General features: G+C 27.6%; 2 protein-coding genes across 3 annotated transcripts in view; one reads left to right on the top strand and one right to left on the bottom strand.

Moving 5' to 3' along the window:
• Positions 1 to 403: 403 nt before the first annotated feature.
• Positions 404 to 2581, bottom strand: LOC136982550 (Krueppel-like factor 6). The gene is made up of 4 exons (XM_067279049.1): positions 2426 to 2581; positions 1819 to 2013; positions 1012 to 1669; positions 404 to 893 (listed from the first exon to the last, which is right to left on the bottom strand). The coding sequence occupies exons 1-4, from the start codon at positions 2474 to 2476 to the stop codon at positions 598 to 600; spliced, it is 1200 nt and encodes a 399-aa protein (XP_067135150.1). The 5' UTR covers positions 2477 to 2581; the 3' UTR covers positions 404 to 597.
• An 11996-nt stretch (positions 2582 to 14577) lies between these two features.
• Positions 14578 to 26892, top strand: part of Rok (Rho kinase) — a 129590-nt gene continuing 117275 nt past the window's right edge. Inside the window, exons 1-2 of one of the 2 annotated variants that reach the window (XM_067279043.1) lie at positions 14578 to 14971; positions 20753 to 20843. In XM_067279043.1, the coding sequence (XP_067135144.1) occupies positions 20836 to 20843 (8 nt within the window). In that variant the 5' untranslated portion in view covers positions 14578 to 14971; positions 20753 to 20835. The remainder of the gene's footprint in view (positions 14972 to 20752; positions 20844 to 26892) is intronic. The other variant, XM_067279044.1, reaches the window with a different exon arrangement.

The raw sequence follows: 26892 nt of genomic DNA, 5'->3' as shown, positions 1-26892 counted from the left end.
CATCATTATCAAAACAATTTGCTATTATAAGTTCAGTTACATATACAGAGGACATTTTGCAATATTGTTCTGTACGGATTCCGTGTACAGTATTTTTAAAATTTGTTAAGATGTGTTTTATTTTAATCATATAAATTAAAAAGAAAAATTATTAACACCAATTTCGAAATATATCTAAACTGAAAATGTAAACAAGCTATATTTAATTTAATGTAAACACGTGTGAATGTAGTAAGTCAAAGAACTGTTTTAACGAGTAAAACGACTCTCAAAACATGACGAAATCAATAATAGACCTTGCTACATTTTAAAAATATGGCCTTTATGACTTCAAAATTAAGTTTAATTCTCGATTTAATGTAAAATTTGAAAGTGCAAAATTATTACTAAAGTAGAGAATCGATAAGTATTTAATAATCCTTTAATAAAGATAATGGGAATATTTACATCGACACTAATAAATTATTTACAAATTTTTCAAAATATCCAACATTCAAGTAGAGAGGAGCAAAATTCTTTGTTTCGTAACGCTCAATCACAATGAAGTTGAAAGGATAATAAATAATTAATGTAACGTTAAATTTTAAATAAAAAACATTACGTTTTTACAAAAATTAATTGTTTTTTAGAAGAAATGTCTTCCTTAAGTTGCATATTAACTGGCTCTAACAGTTTGTTTGGCTGAAGAGAAGCCTTCCAAAGGAAGTCTTTTTTATTAGTTGCATGACGTTTAATGTGCTTGGCTAGATGGTCGCTTCTCATAAATTTCCTTTCACATGTTGAACAGATAAATTTCTTTTCCCCCGTATGAGTTCTTTTATGACGTGACAATTCGTCCGATCTAGAAAATTTCCTGTTGCAATTATCCCACGTACATACGAAAGGTTTTTCTCCTAAACGGCAAGAAAATAAAATGATAAGAAACTACATTCGAGGGTAATTTTATTATACGAAATAAGATGTTTGCTATTAAAAACAAACTGAGAACTTAATTTAAATATTGATTCTCACCTGTGTGTTTACGAAGGTGTGCTTTGAGATGAGAATTTTTATAATACGTTTTCTGGCAGTTGGGATAAGTACATCTGAAAGATCTCTTCCTGGTACTTGCAGAACTTTCACAAGAATTTAGTTCCGTTGCAAATATCACAGATGATGACGTGGCGGATACCCGATTAGAAATCTCGTGAATTTGAGATGGCCTGGTAACAAATAACTGAACAACCGAAGGACCGCTAGTGGCCGACAACGTCTCCAACGAGTTAGGAGTAAACAGAAAGGTAGAACCCGGCGTTAATGAAGATTTAACACTGTTCGAAGTCGAAAAATTGGCTAAAGTAGGCACCAGTGGAATAATTGTTGCGGGTCTCGGAGCTATTGTTATCGGTTTGTTTGCGTAAACTGCAGACTCCGTCGATGGATTGCTATTAAGCACCGCACTCGTTTGAGTGCTGGAGGATATTACGAAATTCGCCTGTTCCCTTATTGTGTTAGCAAAGCTTAAACTTTCACTCAGATTTTCCGAATTTCTACCGTCTTCGATTTTTTCCTCACTTTTCTCTGGTCCGTGTGGCACTATTGATTTTCTCGGTGCTTTCATAATAACAGAAACCGGCATTGACGTCAGATGTTTCGTAGGCGTAGGGGGTGGAGTATGATTGAGAAGAAGCTGAAATTATAGAAAAGAAAATCGTCCGTAAACAATACTAAATGCCGCCGTAGAATTTCGCACGATGCAAATGCGCTATTATTAATATTATATAACAAGTATCTAATACATTGATCCTAATATTAATTTAAGAGGAGCAACGAACTTACTCGTTCTAATTCGGAATTGTTTTTTTCTTTGTTTCTTTCTATTTCGTCCAATTCATCTTCGGAATGAGTAGGCACATTTTCATTTGATTTCAACCCATTGTTATCCACAGCTTGTCTACTAAAGGATAATAAAGTTTCTACAGCATCCAAATCGACTTGTCCCAAATGAATATTTTGCAAGTTAATTTTTTCTTCCTATAAAACATTTTAAAACAATTAATACTTTTTATTTACATAAAGGTTGTATTATTATATGTCAATTATGAAGTTAAGTGTTTTAATTTTTATACTTTACACCCGAGTTTAAAATTACAATTTAATTTAAATATTAAAAACAAAGTCCCTTTTTATCCAACCTAACACTTAACTTATGTTGATTTTTTAAAATAAAATTACGAATTTCCTATTATGAATACATTAAAAAAGTAAAACTTATTCCTTAAAAAATAAATGATCGAAATAATAATAAAAGAAATTTGAATATTTAATCATTCATTTTTAAAGGTGTTATTTACTATAAACTGTAGTTTTTCTTTTGTAGAATGTATTGTCAAAAATAATACATATATTAACTCTAGATATAAATGATTAAAGGTAATTTACTTACAGAAAAATTTTGATGGGGAGAAGATGGCGGAGATAATGTTAAACTATGCATTGTCAAAATTGAAACTTTCTATACATGTAATGAACAAAGCCATTCACCGATCACACTCGAGTCAGCTGTTGGGATGTGTTCCCTAGCAAGGGATAAAACAACACATAGACACACTTTCTCAAACAACCAATCGGACAGCCGGTGGAAACGAAGGCACGCCCGCGCTGTCCAATCAACTCCTTCTGATCATGTGATCACCTCGTGCTCCTGGCTGTGTCAGACACATGCTGTCCACGTGACTATCGGATGAAAGGTTTAAGAGACACGAAAGAATTACACTGCTCTTTTGACAGAATATGTTTAGCTCCGGACATTTCGTGTGTAAAATTTACTTTTCTAATTAATTAATCTGTCTTAATTTTTAAAAAAACAAGCGGAAATTTATTAATGAAATTATTACCAATGCAGAATGTAATAATTATACATTAATTTGAATTTTTTATTTTCATTATACTGTATTTAATTTTACAAATATAGTCGAATATGATAGAGTAGAAAATTTATTAAATGTATATATTAAATTTTGAAATGGTTAAATGATTTTTACAAGGATATCGGGTCCAGTTTTGGACTATTTATTTCACTTTAAATCGTCCATTTAATGTAATTTAATGAAGATTTTTTTTTACATTATTGAAGTATAGCAATCAATTTAGGACTGTGTATTCTTCCGGGGAGTGTGGTTTCGGGAATATTAATCTTAGTGACTAAAAATTGATTTTTTGGAATTTCATTTTCTTGCCTTATACATAATAAATAAATGAATATCTAGTCATAAAGTCATTAAATTTGTGTAAAATCTTCATTTTATACGTAGAATAACAATATTTTTTACATTTTAACGAATAATTTAAATAAATAAATCTGAATACACCTAACAAATTACAATTATATTTAAATGCTTATAATAAAAGACCTTATTTTATAATAATATTTCCAAAGAAAATTTTAAAATAAATATAAAATACTTTATTATTATATTATTTTAAATTGTTTACTTGATTAAATTTAGAATGAAAATATATACGGTAAGGGAGAAAGATTATTGTAAATAATTTAAATTAAATCATATATATTTTTAATAAGTCTAAAATTGGTATAATGTTGACTTGTACTAATTTATTATTTGTATAAACTTTTGTACTTGTTCAAATTATTAAATAATTATTATGAATGATCTAAATTATTTATTTTTTATCAATATTTAATATAATATATAATATAAAAAGATCTTGCTGCATCTTCAATATTTATTTTTTGTTAAAAAATAAATATTGAAGATGCAGCAAGGTCTTTTTATTTAAAAAATTTATACATTTTAAAGGAAGATTTTTCTTCTTTTACTTATAAATATATAAATAAAAATAATTACTTTTAAGGATTTTAACTAAATATTTATATCCAATTCTGTGATCAAGTTATGACTCATATATATATATACAACAAATACTTTTGTTTAAAATATCTAAAATTATTATATGTATAAATTCTTTCATTTTTTAAATGTTTATAACAGATTTAAAAATAATATTTTATATAAAATTAAAATGAGTTATTTCTATTTATATTTTAAAATTATTTTTTAAAAATAATTATGAAATCAGTGTATATAATGTAAGCTAATTATTAATCGTATTACATTCTATTCTATAAATAATAAATATATCTTTAAAAAATGAGAATTTTTAATAAAACTCTTTGCATTTGTATGAATCATATGATATATTTTATAAATTTACGTTGCTGTTATATCTATGATGTAATTAAAATTAATATTTTGATAGTTTCTTGCATTTTGTAACGTTGAAACAGCCAAACAAATGCATACTTCGATCTATCTGCCCATATTATCACTTAATTTATTTTAATAATTATATATTAATTAATAAGTAAATATGCAAATTAATTAAATATTTTCATAATATAAAAATTAATTGCTTGATCTTTTTGTGAGTTTTTTAATACACTTTTTTACAGGATTTAATGCTAGTTGGTCGTTACATAAAGTGTTTATTGTAACTTTGCACCTGTTCCTTCGAACAATAAAAAGTTAAATGATTTTTAATATAGTCGGTCGCTTTTGATGCCAGGTGCGGCCAAACAGAATAACCTTTGACCCTCTCGACGTCATCGAACCGGACGATAGCTAGTCACGTATTAATCTGTATAGTACTTCAGTGTTTTTTTCTTTTCTGATCTTTGACCCCGGAAAGTCATTCTCCATATTCATCGACCTACAAAACTTTTATTTCACTCGTTGCACCTTCAAACCGTTTTATATTTTGCTTGTATTAATATCGAAAGTGGTTCCATGCTTTTATTTATCTAGAAAATCGGGGAAACCATCTTGTTTGCGTCATCGATCGCCCGAGTCAATCGAAGACAATAGGTTAGAGCAATAAAACATTGTTAATTCTAACGAAGGTAGAGGGATTCTTAAATAATATTGTGCATAAAACAAATTGAATAGTTTATAAACGTGTAAATTCCTATAGAACGGCGAGGAATGATAAAGAGGAAGTTATCCAGGAAAATCCAAGACAATATTATTCAAAAAATGCGAATGTATATGATATTTTAATAAATAATTTATACTAAGTATCGAGTTATTAAAATAATAATAATAATTTTTCATCTGTTTATTATTTTTTCGGCTCTGTTATGTATAACAGAGGAAAAGTATAGAGAACTAACCTCTCCCCACGAAGATTTTTACATTTTTGGACTCGAGGGACCTCGAAACGTCAAAAAATGCAAAAAATTAGGGCTCTTTCTCGGTACAGTACGCGTGGATGTTAGTGTGTGTGGTGAACACGATTTTGCGTACCCTCTTTCAAGCTTAAAAACTCCCGTACTTTTTGGGGAAAATTTCTGAAATTTTGCAGAGAGGTTCGCGTATTAGGGGAATTGACGCTATTAAATTTTTGTGGTTAAAGATCGAGGGGGTGGGAAGATAGAGAGGGTCACGTGTCGCATCTCCAGTAGGATCGGACTTAATAATAATTTTATTCGTTATTAATATTTATACTTTATTTTTTTATCAAATTCGTCTCTACCCTGAAAATTAAGCTTTTTGCCATTTTATAATAATTAACAATATAAAAAGTTTTTTATAATAAAATCTCATAACAGAAAGCACCACGCAATTTTAAATTACGGGAAAATTACGCAACTCCTCGCTAGATTTTTATTCCTTAATACAGCCGAACCGCCACCCTCTAAACGGAGGCCAATTTTTCAGGAAATTTTTTATTTTGAATAAAAATAACGTCTCTGTAACTGGCCGTCGTTCAGAGGTTCGACTGTATTTTGATTTACTATTTTATTGGAAAGTTGATTTAAAAATCATTTTATTATCTTGTTAAATTATTTTATGTGACATTTTTAACTTTTATTTTAAAAATAAGATTAACTTTTAACTTCGGTTTACGGATCCGTGAACTTTGAGTCATTGAAGTATTTTTAGACCTTCGAGAAAAACTCGCACTTGAGTCAGGAAAAAAATAATAATAGTAAAGTTAATTACGTGATTGATCGAACGTTTAAAATAAATCAATTTGTGAAATTTCAATTTTACTGATTGCAAAATATACAAAATACAAAACCTTTGAATCTAATAATAATAATATAACGAGAAAACAATGAAATAGTTAAGGCTTCAGTTTGTGTAAATAATTAAAAACATTTTGGTATAATTTTTAAAATTGATTTAAAAATTCTTCACGATTAAACTGAAAGACGAAATCAATCAATGTTACAGACCGATAATCAAAGATTTTTTGGCATTAACAAGCCACTTGCGAGTGAGATTTTTACAGTGAAAATCGCTTGATTAAAAAAAAAATTCAGCAACGAGTTGCTTAACTTTCTCGGCAACGTTTGGTGGCGCCATCTGTTACGCTATTTTATTTTAAATTTTTTTATTTTTTTTAACTATTATAAAATAAAGTTAAGCTTTTTGCCATTTTATAATAGTTAAAAAAATAATAAAAAATACCTGAGGGTATGGATGTGTTTTATAAAACATCGTAAATGCTAATAATGCGTAAAATCGTCATTAAGTCCGACCCTACTAGAGATACACACGACCCCCATTATCTCCCCACCGCTTCGACCTTTAACCACTAAAATTTAATAGCATCGATCACCCTAATACACAAATCTCCCTGTAAAGTTTTAAAAAATTTCGACAAAAAGCGCAAGAGTTATTAATCTTCAACGAGGGTGAGCAAAATCGTGTCCCCGTAACACATACACTCACACTAACATCCATACATACAGAAATTACCCCCCGAACTTTTTGCATTTTCCTCAGTCCATAAATGTAAAAATCTGGGGAGTCATTTTTTGATCGATGGCTATACTTTCCCTCTGTTATATATAACAGCCGGAAAAGTAAAAAATGATGAATTATATTTAGCCACTTAACTTTCGATCATGGTTAAGCAAATAAAGGAATTAAAAGGAAGGCAGTCTTTAATTATAAATAAATAAATTCTGAAAAATAAAGCCAAAGATCTCTTTTAATTCGTCCTTATTTCCATTGGACTAACTAGAATCGATATTAGGAGTTCCGAATTAGAAAGTGAAGAATTACCCCTGTACCACTGTGAAGTAGCCACTAGCGGTGTGTATGAAGAGTAAAAAAACTCTCGTAGATATTGTATATACGTATTTATCACTTTCGAATCTTTTTCCTGCGCTTATATGATTTATTTTCTTTGTTTATTTACAAAGATAAGAGGTGGCCCTTTGGTTCCTCCTCTGACAGAAGCGGAAAGTACTGTACATAAAATAACTATTCTGTAACTTAATAAAATACAAGAATTGTTTATATATAATAAGATTTTATATACAGTAGGTATATGTATATTGTATAAAAATTTAATTTTTTATAATACAATACTTTTTGTGTTTCAGTGCTTTATTTTGCATATTGATAAAGAACTATTAATTTAAACAATGTAGAAATATGAAATTTGTTTCGAAGTAACCTGTTAAAACGTTTGTGTTAAGAATAAATATCTCTCAGCGAATGATCAGGTGCTTGTTTTGTTTTTCGTAACCTGTTAAATTCATTAAACTGCAGAAAACATCTTTCGTTTATGTTTGACTCGAATTTATTACTTTTTCATTTTTATGTCTAATAAAAGAAGGGAAATTAAGTCTAAGATTACGTATTTGCGTGAGTAACAGAGGAAGTGATGACCAGCGATTAATAACACACTTTAATCTTTTCACTCATTTTCATTAAAATCGCCATTCTTTAGCGGGAATTTTTCCATCTACGTTAAAAAACAACAAAATGAATTGACACGGATATTTTATGTTATCATTTTATCTCTTTTAACCTCGGGTCAATGGGAGTATTATACCAGAAACAAGTTAAAAATACTGTTTCGTAATTCGTTTTATTGCTTTCGACGTCTGCGAGAGTCATTGAGCGCTTGTATGGGGCCCAAGGATAAAGCGGGCCCCTTTCGCTTTTTCTCGAAATAAAATACGTAAAATGTTCTTTTATTAATTAATAAACATAGTCTTAAATATTTAATTTTTTTAAATAAAAATAACGTTAATCTATGCGGGGCACTACGTTTTTTCCGGGTTCTGGGAAAATTCCCTACTTAAAACGTTCGGTTTATCAAAAATATCTGCAAGAAATGAAATTTGGATTAATTTGATTTTCAAAAATCGATAATCCTTGTGGTTCCACCAAAGTTCTGTAAGATAATAATGAATTTTCCATTCATTTCAAGAGCTATCGCACACGAATATAAAGAAATAATTTCACATAATCTCGAATTTAAATGATGTGGAGTTATACGTAATGTCCAATTCCTCTCTTGATCAAAATGCCACCCCTTGGGTATGAAATTTTTTACCGGGGTCCAAGAGGATCCTCGTTGAGAATTGTATTAAACTTTTAAAGATATTCATAAATATATATTATTTATCATTCGCCGGTTAAGCCAAATTTACCAAAAATTGAAAAACATTAAAGAATAGGATAGCCTATGTCTTAATTTGAATGGGTGCGCTTTAAATAAACGATTTAATTAATAGTAATTAATGTAACTAATTGGCAATATACTATATTAGTTCTATACTCTTTCCGCATGAAAGTATTGGTGGATGAAGTTTAATTTTGATTATAGTAATACGTAATTAAAACAAGATTTCTGAAAAATCCATCAACGAGTTGCCTAACTTCCTGGGCGAAAAATATTTATGTTTAAAAAACACATTAGTAAAGCTTAAAAATGTGTGTGGCGCTATATGTTACGAGATTTTATTTAAAAAATAACTTCTATATTATTAATTATAATAAAAATTGTCGAAACAAATACATTTATTTTTGGTAAACTAAAAATTTGTACGAGTAAAAAAAAATTTCATAACTTGGAAACTTTTTGAGGTATGGCCCCCATCCCCTAGTATCTCCCGAACCGATGGTCCGATTTTCCTGAAAATGCCTAGAAAAGTTTCTCTGTAATACACAAAGCTCCCTGCGAAATTTCAGATATTTTTGACAAAGGGCACAGGAGTTATTAAGTTTCGAAGTGAGTTAAAAAAAATCATGTTTCACACACACAAACATCAAACAGGAAAAGAAAACCCAATTTTTCTCCCCTTCTCTACGTTTCAAGGTCCCCGAGTCCAAAAGTGTAAAACTTTTGGGAAATAATTTTTTGACCGATGGCCAAACTTTTCCTGTCATATATAACAGCCGGAAAAGTAAAAACCAGGAGTATTGTATTCGTTTTTCTATATTCATGAAAATTTTAAATTGTAATAAACATAGAAATAAAACATAAATATAATTTTTAAGTTATAAAATACACTTCGTATGTTTAATTAATTAATTAGATCGTGTGGTGTGACTTACGTGTTCGATAACAATCGCGCCAATATACAAAGGCTAATCAATGTGAATCTTATAGGCCCATTGTCATGCCATCTGTTGATTAATAATTGCAATAATTTATATAGTGGAGCATTTTTTCGTTGCATTCTAGGATTTAGACCATAAATAATTCACAATGCATTAATAATTGATAAGAGTTTATATCCGAAATAATATGTAGGCAGGAAATTGTTTCCTTGGATGCTTTCATTTAAAGTAGAGAAAATTATATTTAACCAGTAAAAAGAACAATTTAAAAAATCCAGCAACGAATTTCTTAACTTTTCCGGCAACTTTTATTGGCGCCATCTGTTAGGATATTTTATTTTAATTTTTCAAAATATTTTTTTAACTATTATAAAATGGCAAAAAGCTTAATTTTGAGGGTAGCGATGTGTTTTATAAAACATTGTAAATGCTAATAACGAGTAAAATCGTCATTAAGTCCGACCCTACTAGAGATATACACGACTCCTATTCAGGGCCGGCCCGTTTACCGGAAAATTAAACACGTGTAAAAATAATCTTGAAAACACATTAAAAATGGCGATTGCCAGTAAAAAGAAGGCAGAGCAAGCCATTATTTGAAATTACTTTTTTACGTCATCTGCAAGTAGGCCTAAAGAAACACTTCACTACTCGAAGACGAAAGCCATTATTGCCAGAAAACCATTTACTTCCAAAACATTTACTTCCAGAAATTCCATCAAAATAAAGAACATCTAAGACCAGGTCAAGAGAAACAAATGGAAATACAATCGACGGAAAAATTAAATTACCACCTCAAACCGATCAGATGGCATTAGGGAATCAAATTTGACATAACGCAAGATCAATTTAATATGAACGCTAGATTTTGGATTCTCGGTTGTTTTTTTTTTTTTTTTTTGGTATGAAGAACATGTCAGAATTGAATATGAAAAAGCCGATTTTATTTTGAACTGTGACAGAACATTTTTATCTTTATATTAAAATGAATATAATAATTTTGGTCTGAATGCCTTTTATTTCCTCTATCTCAATGCCGTTAAATTTGAATGATAATGAATTAACAATTGGTAGGATTATGGGAGTCTAATAAATTTTCAACGAGAATGATGGCTCCTAAATTCGATATCCGTCATAAAACTGTTCCAAATTAGACACGTCTGTTGCAAGAACACGATTTATAATAAACAAAAGAACCGGTAGATCACGATAAACGTCTTCCACCTAAAATCGAGAAATTATAAATTCTGTCAAAGAACAACCTTTAAGTAACGAGACAATGCCGAAACGAAAATTGTAATTACGATGATCGTCGGTTTGGTTTAACGCCACACGTAGACAATCTGCCGATGGAAGATGACTTCCGGAAAAACTTTCTGAGGGAATCTGGCCCCTATTTAGATGTTACAAAAGCGGAGAAAAGCCGGAAAACTCCACGTGCCAGTCCGTTGGCGAAGCGTGAACCCATGACTACTATCGTACAAATAAAATTATTGTTGTTTGCAGCGCCAAAAGTTTCACGGTGCCGAGTTTTGGCACTAATTTTTTTACGGAAATGTCTCTCGTGTGCCCTGAAATGTCACGTATCAGATTCTTATTCGAACTGCTGAATATCTCTCTACGTAGCGTTGACTAGGGATGCTTTAATTACAATTACGTAGTATATAAGATTTTTTTTTGAAAATTTCAGAATTAAATAAATACACGGAGTATGGATATCATAATAGATTAAAACAATTAAATTTAATTAGTCAGTTAAGCACAAAATGGAAAATTAAATGTTGTAATTAATTTTATCATTTGTATTTAATAATAGAATTATTAGCATAAAATATATGACAGAGAAAAAATCAAGTTAAAATCTTCAGACTATAATTTTCAGTTCGATTTTTATCGATTCACAGCTGCTTTATAACCACTCGTCATGTTGATTCTGTGTAGTTGTTCGATTTGAAAATGATGATTTGAAAAGAACTATCAGAACGCAACGAAATTTTTATTGAAGTATAAAAATAGATTTTAATATTTGACAATAAAGACACAAATGTAATTTGTTTCCGCATTGTTTTGTGTATTGTTAGCGCATTGTTTTGAGGGTAAAAAGATAAAATCTTACCCACAAAACAATAAAAGAATTAATTTTTTTACGCAAAAAGACGAATTTTAACAACCATTGCAGTCAAAAAGTGAAACACATCCAATTTTCTGCACGGAAATTTTTGATAACTTCTAAATAACATGTCAAGTTGCATGGATAATGTGGGAGTGTGGATAATCTACTAAGAAGACCCGGGTTAACAACATGCAACAGACGAATCCATTCTTTCTCTTGGTGGTTCTGTATGCAAAAAGGAGTTAAACTCAAATTTTCCTACGGATATTTCTACGGAAATTTCTTGCACTTATGAGAAGGAATTTCTCATAAGTGCAAGAAATTTACATTCTCTACAGAAAAGCAGAATGTAAATTTTCGTTTAAGAAATTTGCGTGACTTGGATATTCAACGCAATATTAGCTCAGAATAAAATATATTAAAAACGCGAATTTAAAATAAAGATATTCCAGCATTATTCTAAAATTTCGAACTCGTGAATATTAGAATATCTAATGGTTAATTAGATTTAACGAAAAGTCAAGACGCCCTGCTAATTTATGGCCCTTTCAAAAGCAGTACATATCTATTAAAGTGCTTCGAGATATCCATTATTTTCCACTACAAGAGAAATTCAAAACTTATATTGCTACAAATATTTTGTCATAAAATTATAGGAAGTACGAACATGATACACGCCAATTCTTTATATCCTTTGTTTTTATTTTATTTATTTATTTTTTATATTGAGGTTTATTCAAAAACATTATGATATTCTAAATTTTAATATAAAAAACGGTAATGGTGATTTTAGGTGGTATTACACATGCAAATATATGAAAATAAATAAACAAATTTTAGCTATTTTTAGTAACGATATATTTTTAAAAACTCCTTTCGTCTTATGAGCACTAGGAGACCTTTTTTGTTATTCGTCTGGATTAAGTTAAGCTCACAATATGGATAAAAAATGACGAGGACAATTCCTCAGAACAAATATTCAAAACAAACACCTTACCATTTAGAGCAATCCATTCTTCCAATCTACAAACGAATATTAATACAGTATATATATTATGTTTTATACTCTGGAAGTAGATAACTAATATGTAAATTAAACAAATTAGGGACGAATAAGTTTCAAATCATTCGAAGAAATAAAAAAAACACTAACAAAAAAATCGCGATAAATAATTATCAGATTAATTATAATATAAATACAATGGTTTTAATATTGACACAGTATTTGAGAGAAAAACGAAACTTCCCTTGTTACAAATAATTGCTATTTCAGATATTGAAAGACATTCAAAAATATTTTTAAAAAATCTAACAACGAGTTATGTAACTTTTCCGGCTGTTATGAAATTTTATTTTAGAAATAACTTTTGTATTATAATCAAAAGAAATAAATAAAATTGTATGTAGCGCCGTCTGTTACAAGATTTTGTTATAGAAATTTTATATATTTTTAATTATTAAAAAATAGCGAAAGATTTGATTTTGAGGGTAGAGATGAGTGATGAGTTTTATATAAAGGAAAACTGTAAATTCTAACAGATAAAACTTTATTAAGTCCAACTCCACTCGAGATACGACCCGTGATCACCCTCTATTTTTCCATCTGCTCGACCGTTCACAACCAAAATTTAATAGCAACAATGTTCCTCGTACACAAGCTACCATGCCAAATTTCGTTTCTTAATCTTTACTCTATCCAAGTCATGTTATTTCAATTCAAAGATTTTTCCCCGAAAGGAGTTAATAGATGACTAGCACGACTGTATTGTTAAAGGAAAAGTATGATGTACGGGGGCAAGCCACTACTAATTTGAGGCGGAGAGAACATATTTTAAATTAAATACAATAAAAGTATGATTAAAAATTGCAGACCGGCATTGTTACGATGTCACAATAAATAATTTTTCGTTATGTATACATAACAGCCGGGAAAATAAAAGCAAAAGATTCAGAAAAAATAGCAGAAAATATTCATAACGACGAAAAGCTTGATCAAGTATGTATGCGTTAGTTTATGAAACATAATGCGATTATTCACAGACAGCCTCTTGAATTTTTAGAAATTTAGTTTATTGCAATGAGAAAAATTGAATTTCGTGTAGTGAAGTAATATTAGAAAAAAATAATTTCGTTTACAAATTAAATTATTTCATATTAATCAATGCTCTGAGGAACCCGGGAATTAATCAGAGTAGTCGAAAAACCCCAGGAATTTTTCATGGGTGGTCTGTTCCGGATACATTGAACTTTTTCCCTCACTATCCACCATCCCTCATTGTGGATCTGACTGAATCTTTGATTGATTGATTTGATAAAATAGGGCAACACAACACAGGGAGTGCTGCGTTGCGCAACAAGGAATAAGGAGAGTTTCGAGAATAAATAGAGGAGACTTTCGAGAGCACTTTATATGAGAAACTGGCCATAATTAGGTGTTTCAAACGTGAAGTAAATCGGGAAAACTTTACGTGACCAACACGTCGATGAGGCGTGAACACGCGACCTACTACTAGTTTATGTTTTTTCCGATTGTGGGGGTTAAAGAATTTGTCTAATGTCGATTGCTTTTCTACCTTCTTCAGGATTTTTCGGAAATAATTAATAGCATTGTAATTGTAGAGATCTCAAGTCTATTAACCTCAACTAGGTTTGGATGCCATTCTAAAACCGTTGTTCTGACATCCTCCCACTTCAAAAGATCTTTAATAGCGGATGTCGGCATTAATCCTCTTTTTCGGAAGAAATCATATCTCGCCGAGTTTCTTGGTGTTCTTCATTCGAGAGCTTTTGGCGTTCTTCTGTCGTCAGATCAGTTTCAGGTTCTATTATGAGCTCTTCGATGTTCTTCATTTCTCAGATGTAATTTTTGTTACTCCTTTAAAGAAATCCGGGACCGTGCCAGACAGGGATGCACGGTCTCCCTAGATTTAAATCATAATCTAGCTAGCTACATTTTAAATTATTTGATAAATGATAATTTTTAAATTCCGGAAAAAAGAGATAATTAATAAAAAATACAATCACATTTCTGTAATAGTTAATAAATATAAGTTTTCTTTTAATTTATAATAATCCCGTTTAAATCCCTCAGATGTCGCTGCGTAGACAAACAGCCGAAGAAGGGGATTATGGGCAGTGGGGATGAATGTTTTTGGTATACAAAAAGAAAGGAAGTCAGTTTTTTTATAAATCGGAAAAAATGATGAAGTTTACGGAAAGGCCTAACTGACACGAATAATTTTGATGAGAAAATTAAAGCGTTTTTCATTCGAATTTTATTAATATGACATAAACCAAACGGATTTTAGTTATTAAAAACTGAAAAAGTCCGGATGCGAACATCTGTATCTGACGTCCGATGGATTATTTTACTTATAATCATTGGAGGAATATTTTCAGTTTGTTGCACACAATGATAAAACAATCCAACTACAAAAGTTACTTCTGACAAGGATTTATATATAAATATATATGTATATACATATAAAAGGTAAATATTAATATAAGCAACTTAAGTTATGTTATTAAAGTTAACATTTATAATTATTTATTCAAAAAGAATTATTTTTGGATAGATGTAAACAAAGGTGTTTATATAAAATGTTAAGTGTGACATCACTAAATGTCTTTAAATCATTCACAAATCCTAAAATCTATTAATGAAAAACTAATTGAAATTCAACTACATGCTTCTTAAATTACTAAGGTAACTAAATATAATCTGTATGAGTTTGGAATTCATTAATTACATTTTACTTAACGTTTTTAGAGTATTCTGTTATTAGCACGGTGTTACGGCTAGAAATTCTGTTAAATATTCTGTATTTCTACCGTTCTCGATCTTTCCGAGACCACTTAATGCGTTTGTATACTTTTTATTAAACGGAACGTTGGCGTCGACGTGTTTGAAAATTGATAGGCGATTCCGTGTTTGCTATTCTCGGGAAACGGCGAAGCAATAAACTAATAAACCGTAACGTATTGAAGAAAATAGAAATGTGGAATTGTCTACGAATGTGGCGGTCGGAATAAATTTTCGATAAAAACTTTAAAATCGTTTTTTTTTTCGTCGAACGCTCGAGGCGTGTTTGCGGAATACCGGTCTGGAACCACGAGTTTATAACTTTATAGATATTAATGAAATATGTTTATTTTACTTTCGTATAAGTTATAAAGTAGCATTACTTAAATTTTTATTCCGTCGTCTACGAAGCCTTTAAAATAAACTACGGGAGAATATATTGAGTAAGTTTGTATATAAAACTTTTTGTTTTAATTGCTTATTTTTGAAAATTAATTTTATATCTCAATTTATTAAATTTGCAGAGTAAGCTGAATGTAATTTATTGATATATGAATTATGAAATTTGTATTTGTGATTATATATATATATTATCATAGTCCGTATGCAAGTTAAAAGATCAAAAAGAAAACTGATTATCTAAAGCACTAATGTGATACCATAGCCAATTGATTATTTCGTTTCCTGATCGCTGGAATTGAATGTAATCAAACTAAGTTCCACTTTCTGTTCAACAATAAATGTTTAACTACATTCAATATTGACTTTTTGAGATGTCATTGGGATTTAACTAGCTTTTATAAAAAAAAAAACAAAATATATATTTGATAAATTAAATATGTATGGAATCAAGAAATTGTCTAATTACCCATAGAGTACTGACAGTTCAAATGTACCAAGTAGCTTTTTTTTTTAGAGACTTAAAGGCTGAAAGCTTTAAATTGTTTTCTATAAAAACTAGGAGAATATATTTACTTAATTTTTTTCCCATTGAGGCAACTAAAGTATTGCTTTATATTTTTATAATCGATATAATCTAGGAATTTAAATCATATTTTCAAAATAATAAACAATGTATTATTTAACATTCCAGACATTTTTTTTATATTTATATTATTAACAGGAAGAGATTAATCTTCATTTAATATCAGTTTTTATCTAGAGAATTGAAAACTACTGTTTGGTTTTATTTCTGATTTTTGAGTATTTCTGATTTTCATTTTTCAGTGATATCATTGAAATCTAATAGCAAAAATAAATTATAACAATATTTTTAGTCCACTGGTCTAAGGAATCATAGCATTTATCAGTCCTTATGTTAAAGATGACAAAATTATTGTTTAGAAAATGAACTTCATATTCCCATTATTGACAAATATATAAATTTTTAGATTTCTAATTTATAATGCTACTGCTACTTGACTAATAGTTATTATTTTAATAAAACCTTTATATTGAATTTTTTAAAGGGATCCTAAAACCAATAACAAATTTAAATCTATAATTAAAGATTATATCAATTTACATAATTAAAATAATATAGATTCAGGATAGGTTATAGTATTTTGTAGTAAGATATGATTCTGTAATATATGTTAGAATTTACTACATAGTACATGCTAATATATACTACTTCAACAAGTGATGTAAAAAATAAGATTTTTACGATTATTGTTTTCATATATTTAAAATATTTTTAGATGTTTACTTCATTAAGAAGCAAAATTTATGTTGAATACTAAAACTATAACTGTTGAAATGTAAAATCATCTTCAGGACTATATTATATTGAAAAGAATATTAACTATAGAATGTTATTTATGTATCTACTTTGAATAACTCAAAATTTAAATCTCAAGATTTGTATAAAAATATTTAAAATAAAAACAACACAAAACAACAAAATAAACTGATAATAAAATTTAAATGATATAAATGTACTAACAATGTAATATTTTTTAATGATTACAATAATAAAAAAATAATATAAATATAGGCCTATATTATTTTACGCTATTATTAACTATTTCTAAATCTTGAAACTTATATGGTGAATCATTTGAAAGTTAGATATGTTTTCAAATTATTTTTGATGTAATGATTTATTGTAGATCTTTGATATAATGTGGATTTGTGAAAACTAAATTAAATATTTTTGTATGTTATGATTCATTTTCAGTCTTTTAATTTAGAATTATGCAGAATCAATTATATTTTCTGTTTGCAAAGTTTATTCTAATACCTAATACAAGAGAGACAAATTTCTAATGTTTTGTATATCAAGGAGTTTCTACAAATGCTTCTAAACATTTCAAATTAATTTTATGACATTAAATGTGTTATATATATATATTATTTAATAGTTATTTATTATATCAATATATTGTATTAAATACTGGTAAATCATAAGTTTAACATTCATAAATATCTTAAATTTCTTTTTAATTCCTTGTTGAACTGAAGTTCTGATTTCATGAGTAGTAAATTTCTAAGAAAGATATGCATAAAAGTATTTAACAAAAAATTTAAGCAGCTGTAGCTGTCAATGTTTTAGAAAACTCATTACTTTTCTTAGTTTGATAAAATATTTTTTTGAAGACTCAAATGGATAAAATCTGAAAATATAGTTTCTTTCAGATGATTAGAGTATCTGAATTGTTTTCTTGCATTATCATCCAATATACTTTTAATAGTTTTCATTATTTTTGTTCTTTTTTCCAGATTATCCTAGCTTTTTAAAATATATTACCTAATGTAATCTAAATAAACAGTATTAGATAATTTCAGTTAAAATGATATTTTTACACAAAAATATAGAAGAAACTAAGTTGTCTCCTGTAAAACTAAGCATCCAATAAATTCACATCTTAGAAGTTACTCACTCCAGCATAGAGTCATTTTTAAAATGTGAATTTATTTATTTTATTAGTTTTTTTATAGCTATTATTAGAAATTTTATAAAAATTTTCTTGATAAATTTTCTGTTGGTTACAGAGTAATCATAATCACTTAAATAATTATGCTGTATAAACAAAATGCTGTATAAGCTAATGCTACTTTCAGTTTGTCAGTATTGAAAAATTTTTGTTATATAATTATTAAGAATTTGCTTTTGAAGAGGAGGCAAACATGCTGAAATACATTTGAAGTATTTAACATAATCAGATTTTTTTGGATAATAAAAACTATTTTTGTTCTCTTTCCATTAGTTTTATCTCTTTTCTATAAAAAAATTAATAGGAAACATCTTCTACAGATGTCTTTGATTGTAATCTAAATATATAATTAACCGATATGCATTAACATTTTACTTCATAACAAAACTGAATATTTACAACAGTTATATTTATTAAAATATAATTTATATTTTATCATGTAATTTTAAAAATTTTGATTGTTTTAGGTTTCAGATGTAATGTTTATTTTGTGCTTTGCTTGTCAATCATCTCTACTTTATTTAGATTAACAAATACTAAAAGTACAGTAACTTTAAAGCTGGAAAACTACACCATTATATTTAAAATTATTAAATAAATAATATTTTGACCTAGCTAATCATTCATTTTATTAATTATGCATTTCAAATTGGTTTATATTTCATGATAATAGTTTTCTAAAAGTGAATTGTTAAATATAAGAAATTTTTCTTGAAATTTATTACTTGACCTAGATTTGCATATCTAATCTGTCTGTTTATTTCCAAGCAGTCAAATGGAAGACTATTATAAATTAAAATCTGTCATTTAAATATATTAGAATTGTATCATTTTTCAGTTTTATTCATAAAATTAATCATGATAATTGTAAGTTCAATCAACTATTGATTTTGTTGGTAAATTTTAGTTTAAATCTATAAAAATTTATAAGTAACAAATAATATCTAAATAACTATTCTTCCAACATAAAGAAAATTCTCTCAAAACCTGTTTTAAATAAGGATTAGAAAGAAAAATATTATGTAAAGAAAGAAAAACGATGATGCCTCTAAGCATTGATTTGGTGAAATGCACTTTTTAAAAATAAATTTTTTTATTATGTGCTTAAGTACATTTCTTAAATCTAGTTGATGAGTTGAAGAAAATCTTTATTATTATTAATTCCAATAAAAAACAAGATGTTCTAAGATTAAAAGGTTATTTTTAGGACCTATAATTCTAAAATTTCAACAGTTTTTTTAAAAAAGAATGATTGTCACTTGAATTTGATTTGAAATTTCAAATCCTCTAATTGTGTTAACCGTATTTAACATTGAATACAAAAGATTCGAAATAATCTAATTACAAGTTATAGTGTATGAAGAAAATGGATATAAATTAGGAAAAAACAAAATTATTTAAATACTAAGGCAAAAAGTGATAATTTAGTAGTAAGGAAGTTCCAAGCTAGATCTGTAGAGAAAGGGACATTTGTGATACCTGATAAATTTAGGTTTTGCGGGCTCTCTGTTATTGGAATGGAAATAGCTAATCACCTAACACACTGGATTGGAAAAAAAATAGATGAGGGCAATAACTTTTCTTGTAGTAATTAAAAAGTAGTTGACTTGCTTTTTTTTTAGTATATGTTATTTTTGACACTTGAAATAGTTTAATTTTATTCTCAGAATATTCAAAATCTCTCTAATTTTGTGTGTTTTATGTCATTGGTACAGTTTATTTATTTAAATAATTTACTTTTCGGTTTTTAATGTTAACAATTTTTTGTTTTTTTTCCTGCATTAAAAATTATTGTGTGTGATATAACAGTAATCAATCTGATCATTTTGCACTGAGATATTTATGAATATAGTTTCCATAATAATAGGATTTGAAATTTTGTATCTTGTTTTTATTTGGAATGTTAGTCGTTTCTCTATTGAAATTTTTAAATTGTTGGCCCTGATAATAGTTTTTTAACTTGAAAACATTTAATATTATTTAAAACAAATGCTTCACTAATGTTTAAAAGTTTATTAATTCAGAAATCTCTAAGACTTGAAACTTCTTAAATTTTGAATTTATTAATTATTTTTTAAGTTTATAATTTATTTTATGTTGATTATTTTAATAAAGTTGAATTTGAAGGAAATTTGGATTAAGTTAACAAATTTATCTGAATAGATATTAATTAAATGTGATAGTAATTAATAAATAATAATTATTAAATTAAAAAGTTGCTTCTGTCTATTTTTTGATAACTCTAGTAATCTGAATTAATTAATTATTTTAAAATTAATTTTAAAAAGTTGAACTGGTATGAAATTTGAACTAGCAGCTTATAAAATCACTTCTTAGTGCAATTAATATTATGCTAAAATCATTTTTAGTATGCTTATAATTTCTGTAATTAATTATTGCATCTGTATTTAGTCATATTTGAATTCTAAAGTTTTAATTTTGAAATTTGAATAATATCTAACATTAAGTTTTTCGTATTTTATAAGCTTTGTTTAAAATAATTCAAAGTGAAAATACTAATTTTCTTTTGTAGACTACTAACTGTTCCTGTATTGTTCAAAGAGTAGTTGAATTTACTGAAGTTATTTGAAGAAGGTCCTCTAACTGCAGCACATAATGTTTGGGTAAAATCAATATTTTAAAGATTATTCTTCCCTATATTTAGCTGTTTTCAGAATTTGGTTCTCCAGAGGTTTATTTTTTTTAAATCTATTGTAAAAGGTTTGATGTAAAGAATTTTAAAAGAGTGTTCTGGTTTTTAATACACTTTAGTTAATAATTTAAAAAATGTTTCAATTTTTAGATCATAATTTTCTATTATTTTATAGGAACTAGGCTTATAAAACAGCATTATTTTTCATTTGAAAATCTAAGTACTGTTATTACTTTAAGGTAATTTGTGATAGGCACATTAGAATTATTTTTGTGGAATAAAAATGTTATTTTTTGACTGGAGGTTTTATATGTTTATGTAGAACTATAAATTTATCTTACATTCAATTAAATTTTAGTATAATTTGTTTAACTCATTTGTATTGATATTTATGACCTGTTTTTTTTTCCAAATGAGTTTGTAATAATTCATTATTAAAACAATTATGATATTTCTGTTACAATCAGTTTACGGGTATCCAATAGATCTGAAATAATAAAAAAATTTAATATTATAAAACATCAATGCTTATGAACTTTTGATTTATCTTTAAACTGCTTATGTTACCATGATATGGCACAGTAATTGCATTGATATAATATGATCTAAATTATTCTATTAATTTTTAAGTTAATACAGATACATCAATATATAAATTGTAATTACTTAAACAAAGTATTAAATTAATATCTTTTAAATCTGAAATACAAAATTTTTATCTTTACTGTAAATTAGGTTGAGAAGAAAAATTTGATTAGGAATAAAACCCTGAGATTGCCAATTGTAATTGTACAAAAATTAAGAAAAGTTTCCAGAATAATTCTCTCTATTGTTTCTAAAGAAAATTTAATTAAATATTTACTGTGTAATTGCAAATCAAAATATTAGATAATATAAACAATGAATTATTCAAAATTTCTTGTGTGTGTGTGTTTGCATAAAAATTAAGGAAGCTATTATACACTAAATAATAATCAAATATTAGCTATTATAAAAGCAAAATATGTTAAAGATGCATAAGAAACTCACCTTGAGTAGTGACTTCAACACACTTTGGGAAGTTTAATTTTCCATATTGATATGGAGAGATACCCTTGGAGCAGTCTTTTGTTAAAAATTTAAGTTTGGAAGACACTTTGTTGATCTTAATAATGACAATCCTATACTTCTTGGCTTGCATAGTTAAAAAGCCATCATCAAACAGTTACAGATGACCTTTTGAAAAGACCAAAAACATTTGCATTGATTTAAAGTATTTTGGCTGTTGATTCAAAAGGTTTTAGTGTAATTTATTATTGGTTGGTGTAATCAGTTTAAATGGTGACTAACTGTGACTAGGCTGGTCAAGAAGTACAGGATCATCATTAAGATCAGCAAAGTGTCTTCAAAACTTAAATTTTTGAACGAATGCCACTACAAGGATATCTCCCCAAGTCAATATGGAAAAATTGGACTTTCTAAAGTGTGTGAGTCAGTACTCTCCAAGATGCATTTATGCCTTAGTAAGGCCATCAGATTAACTAGAAGACCTATATTATTTATTAAAGCATAACAATATCAAATATAAAAAAATCAAATTCTTTTATTAAAGTTTTAATTTTAAGAATTAATTATATTACATTTTCATTAAGAACAAATTTAATTGCTTTGATGTTTTTGGCACGAATATTCTTTTTTGGGGATTTGAGATGGATTTGAATTAAGTAAAAATAAACCGTTGCCAACCTGATATTCTACAATGATTTTAAAATTAACCATATTTTAAGTTCTTATCCTTTAGATTTTAATAAAAGTAATTGATTTCTACAGTTATCATACTTATAGTATAATGTGGGTATAGTCAAAATTTTATGAAATTGTAAGAATGTCCCAGAAGACAAAATATTGTTATAACCCTTTCATAACAAATTGTTAAAGGTGATTAAATAACAGATGAATTGTTAATCTCTAATCATTTATAAACAGAAGTTTCTAATAATCATTTTTATTCCGTATTAATAGATAATTTAAATGTGAAGAAAGTTTAAAATTTTTTTCAATGTTTGAAAGATTTGATGATTACGATAAATATAGTAATGATTATTAGAATGGCTTACTGACTTAATGTTCAATGCTAATGTTTTATATTTTTAAATATTACACATTAATATTGATTTTAATGCTTTTTGAATATACTGTGTATATAAGTAATAAATGTTCAGAAAAACCAAAATTGACTCTAAACCATATTAAAATAATTAAAAATTTGCATCAGTGAACATTTAAAATGTTTTTTATGAAACATCCTTTCCATCCTTGAATGTTATGATCAAATACTAAGTAAAGAAACACTGAAAAAATGTTTGACTTTCCACAGTTCCGCATAAGCTTGTCACCACCCAAAGAATGGAATAGTTGATTGTCTTCTCAAGTAAATTCAGGAATTAGTCTTCAATTTAGCAGTCTAAAAAATTTTTGAACATTTTTTGCCAAATTCCAGGAGGCTCCAGCTAGTCTGGGATAGTTGGCAATCCTAGTTTCGAGTGTATGAAAATGTTGGCAAATCAAATAATTTTGAATTTGAACTTCTTTTACTTATTTTTCAATTATAACCTCTGAAAGATAAATTTTAATAAATTGTGTTATTAAGTTAAATAAAAAATGAATTTAATTAGAAATAATTGCTAGGGTAGCTCTCAGAAGATAAATTTTTTTTAAAAGATAAGAGAAAGGCAATGCTACAGTCAGTTACTATTAGTAAATTAAATAATTTAGATAATTATTGATTGATAATAAAACTATAGCTTGAAATTTTCATAATTACTTTTACTTAAGATTATTTAATATCAGAAAGAAGTTTACAATAAATATAACAAGAAATAATATAGTATTCTTTTAAGGCTAAGTTATAAAATAGTTTTCAGCACTGGATTGTATGTGATAGATATCCTTTCATTTTCTTCCTGTCTGATATTCAAAGGTTGTGCTGTCTGATTATTTTCCTTTTGCTGCCTTCCGAGCATTAGTGAGAAGGGCTCATACGCACTCCTCTACAAAAAAAGCGCTCGAAACGGAGCTCAATCATATCCAAAATATTGCTATAAAATAGTGTTAAATTATTTTTGCATAATATTTGACAAACCTAGTAAAAAGTTTATAAAATTTATTTTGAATCTGTATAAATTCTCTTGAAGTTTACAAACAATTCAGTTTATGAACAAAATTTTGAATGCCATATTTGCTCTGGTTGCCATTCAATAACTCTGTTTCCAAACAAGCTACTCGATATAGCCGGCCACTGATGGTCAATTTCCTATGTTAATTAAAGAAAGTCAATGGCCTGACCAATCAACAGTGGGAATACCAATTCAGAAGTTAGTGGCACTGAGATTGCTTCATGTCACAATATGGATCATCAATGATGTTGCTATTTAAAGTACATTTTAATGCACATGTGGGAAAGATAATATTTTTATTTTTTGATACATGCCACAGTTGAATTTAAATTAAATTAATTAATAAAAACCACATTAATTGACATTTATGTAATATAAATGGGATTTAAGAATTAGGTTAGATTTGGTTATATGTCATGCCAGGCAGTCAGAATTGAGTCTCTGTTTATAGCATTTTTTTGTAAAGTGTTGGTTCCCATTTCGATTGGCGATGACGGAACATATTGCTTTTAATAAATATATAAAACAGATGTAGATATAGATAATATTATATTGCATTTGTAGGCATTTTTATGCATGAAGTACAGCTAAAAAGGTAAAAAAGTTTTGTTTTGGGAATCAGGAACAGATTAATCCATTTTTCATTGTTTATTATGGGAAAATTTGTTTCGGTTTGAGAAAAAATCTGTTTCTGAACAACTTTTAGGAATGAATTAAGTTTGTAAACCAAGGTTTGGCTGTAATTAGAGTTTTAGGATACATCTGTGATATATGAATTTTATTTCAGAAATTTTCCAGTGTCTTGGAAATTATTTTGATTTTATTAAAAAGTATAATATTTTTAAAAGAAAAGTAGAATGGAAAGAAATTTAAAAGACAACATTTAGTTCTTTTACATTTTTTAATATTATATCATTAACCAAATACTAATTATTGAAAGTTAGCCGAGAATTGGTCAATAATATTAATTATTGCATCTCAAATTAAGAGTATATTGTTACATATATTGTCAGTGATGGCTTTCCCATTAGGCCCAACAGTTTTGGGAGTGTAAAGATTTTTAAATAATAACAACAGTAAAATAATGAAAAAATAATTTTATGTGGAAACAATTCATAAAGGAATTAGTGCAAATTAAAAGCTTAAGTAGGGACAAAATGAGGACAGATCAGTTGTGTAGTATTAATATATGAATGCATTTTGCATGAAAAAAGTGGTGGTACTAATGATGAGTTTTTAATAGCAGTGTTCTTTTCCTTTTTGATATTTAAAAATGTCTAAAGTTACAATTATTGCAGAATTTAAATTATAAGTGAACTCATTTGGTGTAAAAGTGACACTATTAGTTTGGGCAGTGAATATTGTCAGTTACTTCAAAAATTTTATACCTTTTAAAATAATTATCGGAAATGAAAGCTAATATTATGGATATCGTTACAATAAGAAAAATGTCTGGAATTAAGATTTTTTCCAAATGGATTTTGTCAGATTACTAGAGGGGGAAATACAGAATTGATAAACTGAAAGAAAATAACAGTAAAATTTTTTAATTGACAAATATTTAATAAATATAATAGCCAGGACAATGATAAAATATAAAAAGTAGTCACAAATTAGAAGAAACAATAAATGTCTTCATATTCTTGTCCTTTTTCAATGTGTCAGGAACACAATAGTCTTTATGGTAGAGTCAACCTTTTGTTTTGTTGTGTTCTTGAGGTGTTGAAAAAGGACAAGAATATAAACACATTTATTGTTTCTTTTAATTTTTGAATACAATTTTCTTATATTACAGAAAAATTATTTGTTATGATTTTATACTTAAAGATTTACAGTAAATAAAATAATTTATCTAGAAATTTTACATTATTTGTAATGTGCAATTAGAAGAAAGATATTTGAGTTATCTATATATATATATAAGCCATTGATCACATCTGTAATCTGTAAGTTGTAACGGTATCCACTAACGTCCCTATCTTCTCCCCGAGACACACCCTCCAATAAATCACTCACTCCTGGATACACACCCTGATTTACACACCTCCTCTCCTCCGAGTCAGACGAGTTGGACCCACCACGTGGCAAAGGGAGCAGAAAAAGACATACCAGAAAAAGGGAGCACAATACAACACCTGTTACAGTAATCTTACAACATATTAATCTTGAATGAATATTTCCATATATTCCATTGATATGAAAACATTTCCCATTGGTATGAATTTATTATTTATACCATGGAATGACACTGCTGCTGCTAGAACGGCCACTAGGGGACGACTGGGCTACTAGTAAAAAATAAACAGTAAGTAATTCTGTACTAACTTGTAATAAAAGATGTTTTTATAAAACATTAAATAACTTCTTTGCTAAATCTTTCTCGCCATCAGACAAAGTTGTTTCATATAATTATTCGCTAAAATTGAAAAATATTTGAAAGGATATTGATTTTCTAGTACTAGTAATGTCAATAATATGAATTATGAAGTGATGATAATGCTTTTCAAACATTCATTACTATTCATTGTTATTTCTTCAGTTCTACTAATTTTTTTACAGTTTTTAAAAACAAAAATTTATTTTTTTACAATAATTTGAAGACCGTCTTTTAATAATATATATATTTATAGTGGACTCAGAGCCAGATTTATGTACTTTGAAAAAGTGGATGGAACACTTCTTTAGCAATAAGCAACTCCTCACCTTCCATACTCTTTCCAGCAAAAATTTTTAATAGGACAAATGTTTTTGGCCTCATTAGGGGCTTGCATCAGGTTTTTCAACTGTTCTAAAATCAAATGTTTTATAGCATATTCAAAACTGAAACATTCAGTTTTAGAATAGTTGGAAAACCTGATGCAGGTC

The sequence above is a fragment of the Centruroides vittatus genome, unplaced genomic scaffold, assembly GCF_030686945.1.
Source record: "Centruroides vittatus isolate TY-2023 unplaced genomic scaffold, ASM3068694v2 contig_854, whole genome shotgun sequence".
Lineage (NCBI taxonomy): Eukaryota > Metazoa > Arthropoda > Arachnida > Scorpiones > Buthidae > Centruroides > Centruroides vittatus.
The sequence above is the reverse complement of the archived record's forward strand: the minus strand, read 5'-3'. Positions and strand labels throughout refer to the sequence as shown.

Coding starts and splice junctions, on each gene's coding strand:
- LOC136982550 (XM_067279049.1), bottom strand. CDS start 2,476: ATGCATAGTTTAACATTATCTCCGCCATCTTCTCCCCATCAAAATTTT. Junction 2,014..2,425: donor CTCCCCATCAAAATTTTTCT/GTAAGTAAATTA, acceptor AATGTTTTATAG/GAAGAAAAAATTAACTTGCA. Junction 1,670..1,818: donor ACAATTCCGAATTAGAACGA/GTAAGTTCGTTG, acceptor CTATAATTTCAG/CTTCTTCTCAATCATACTCC.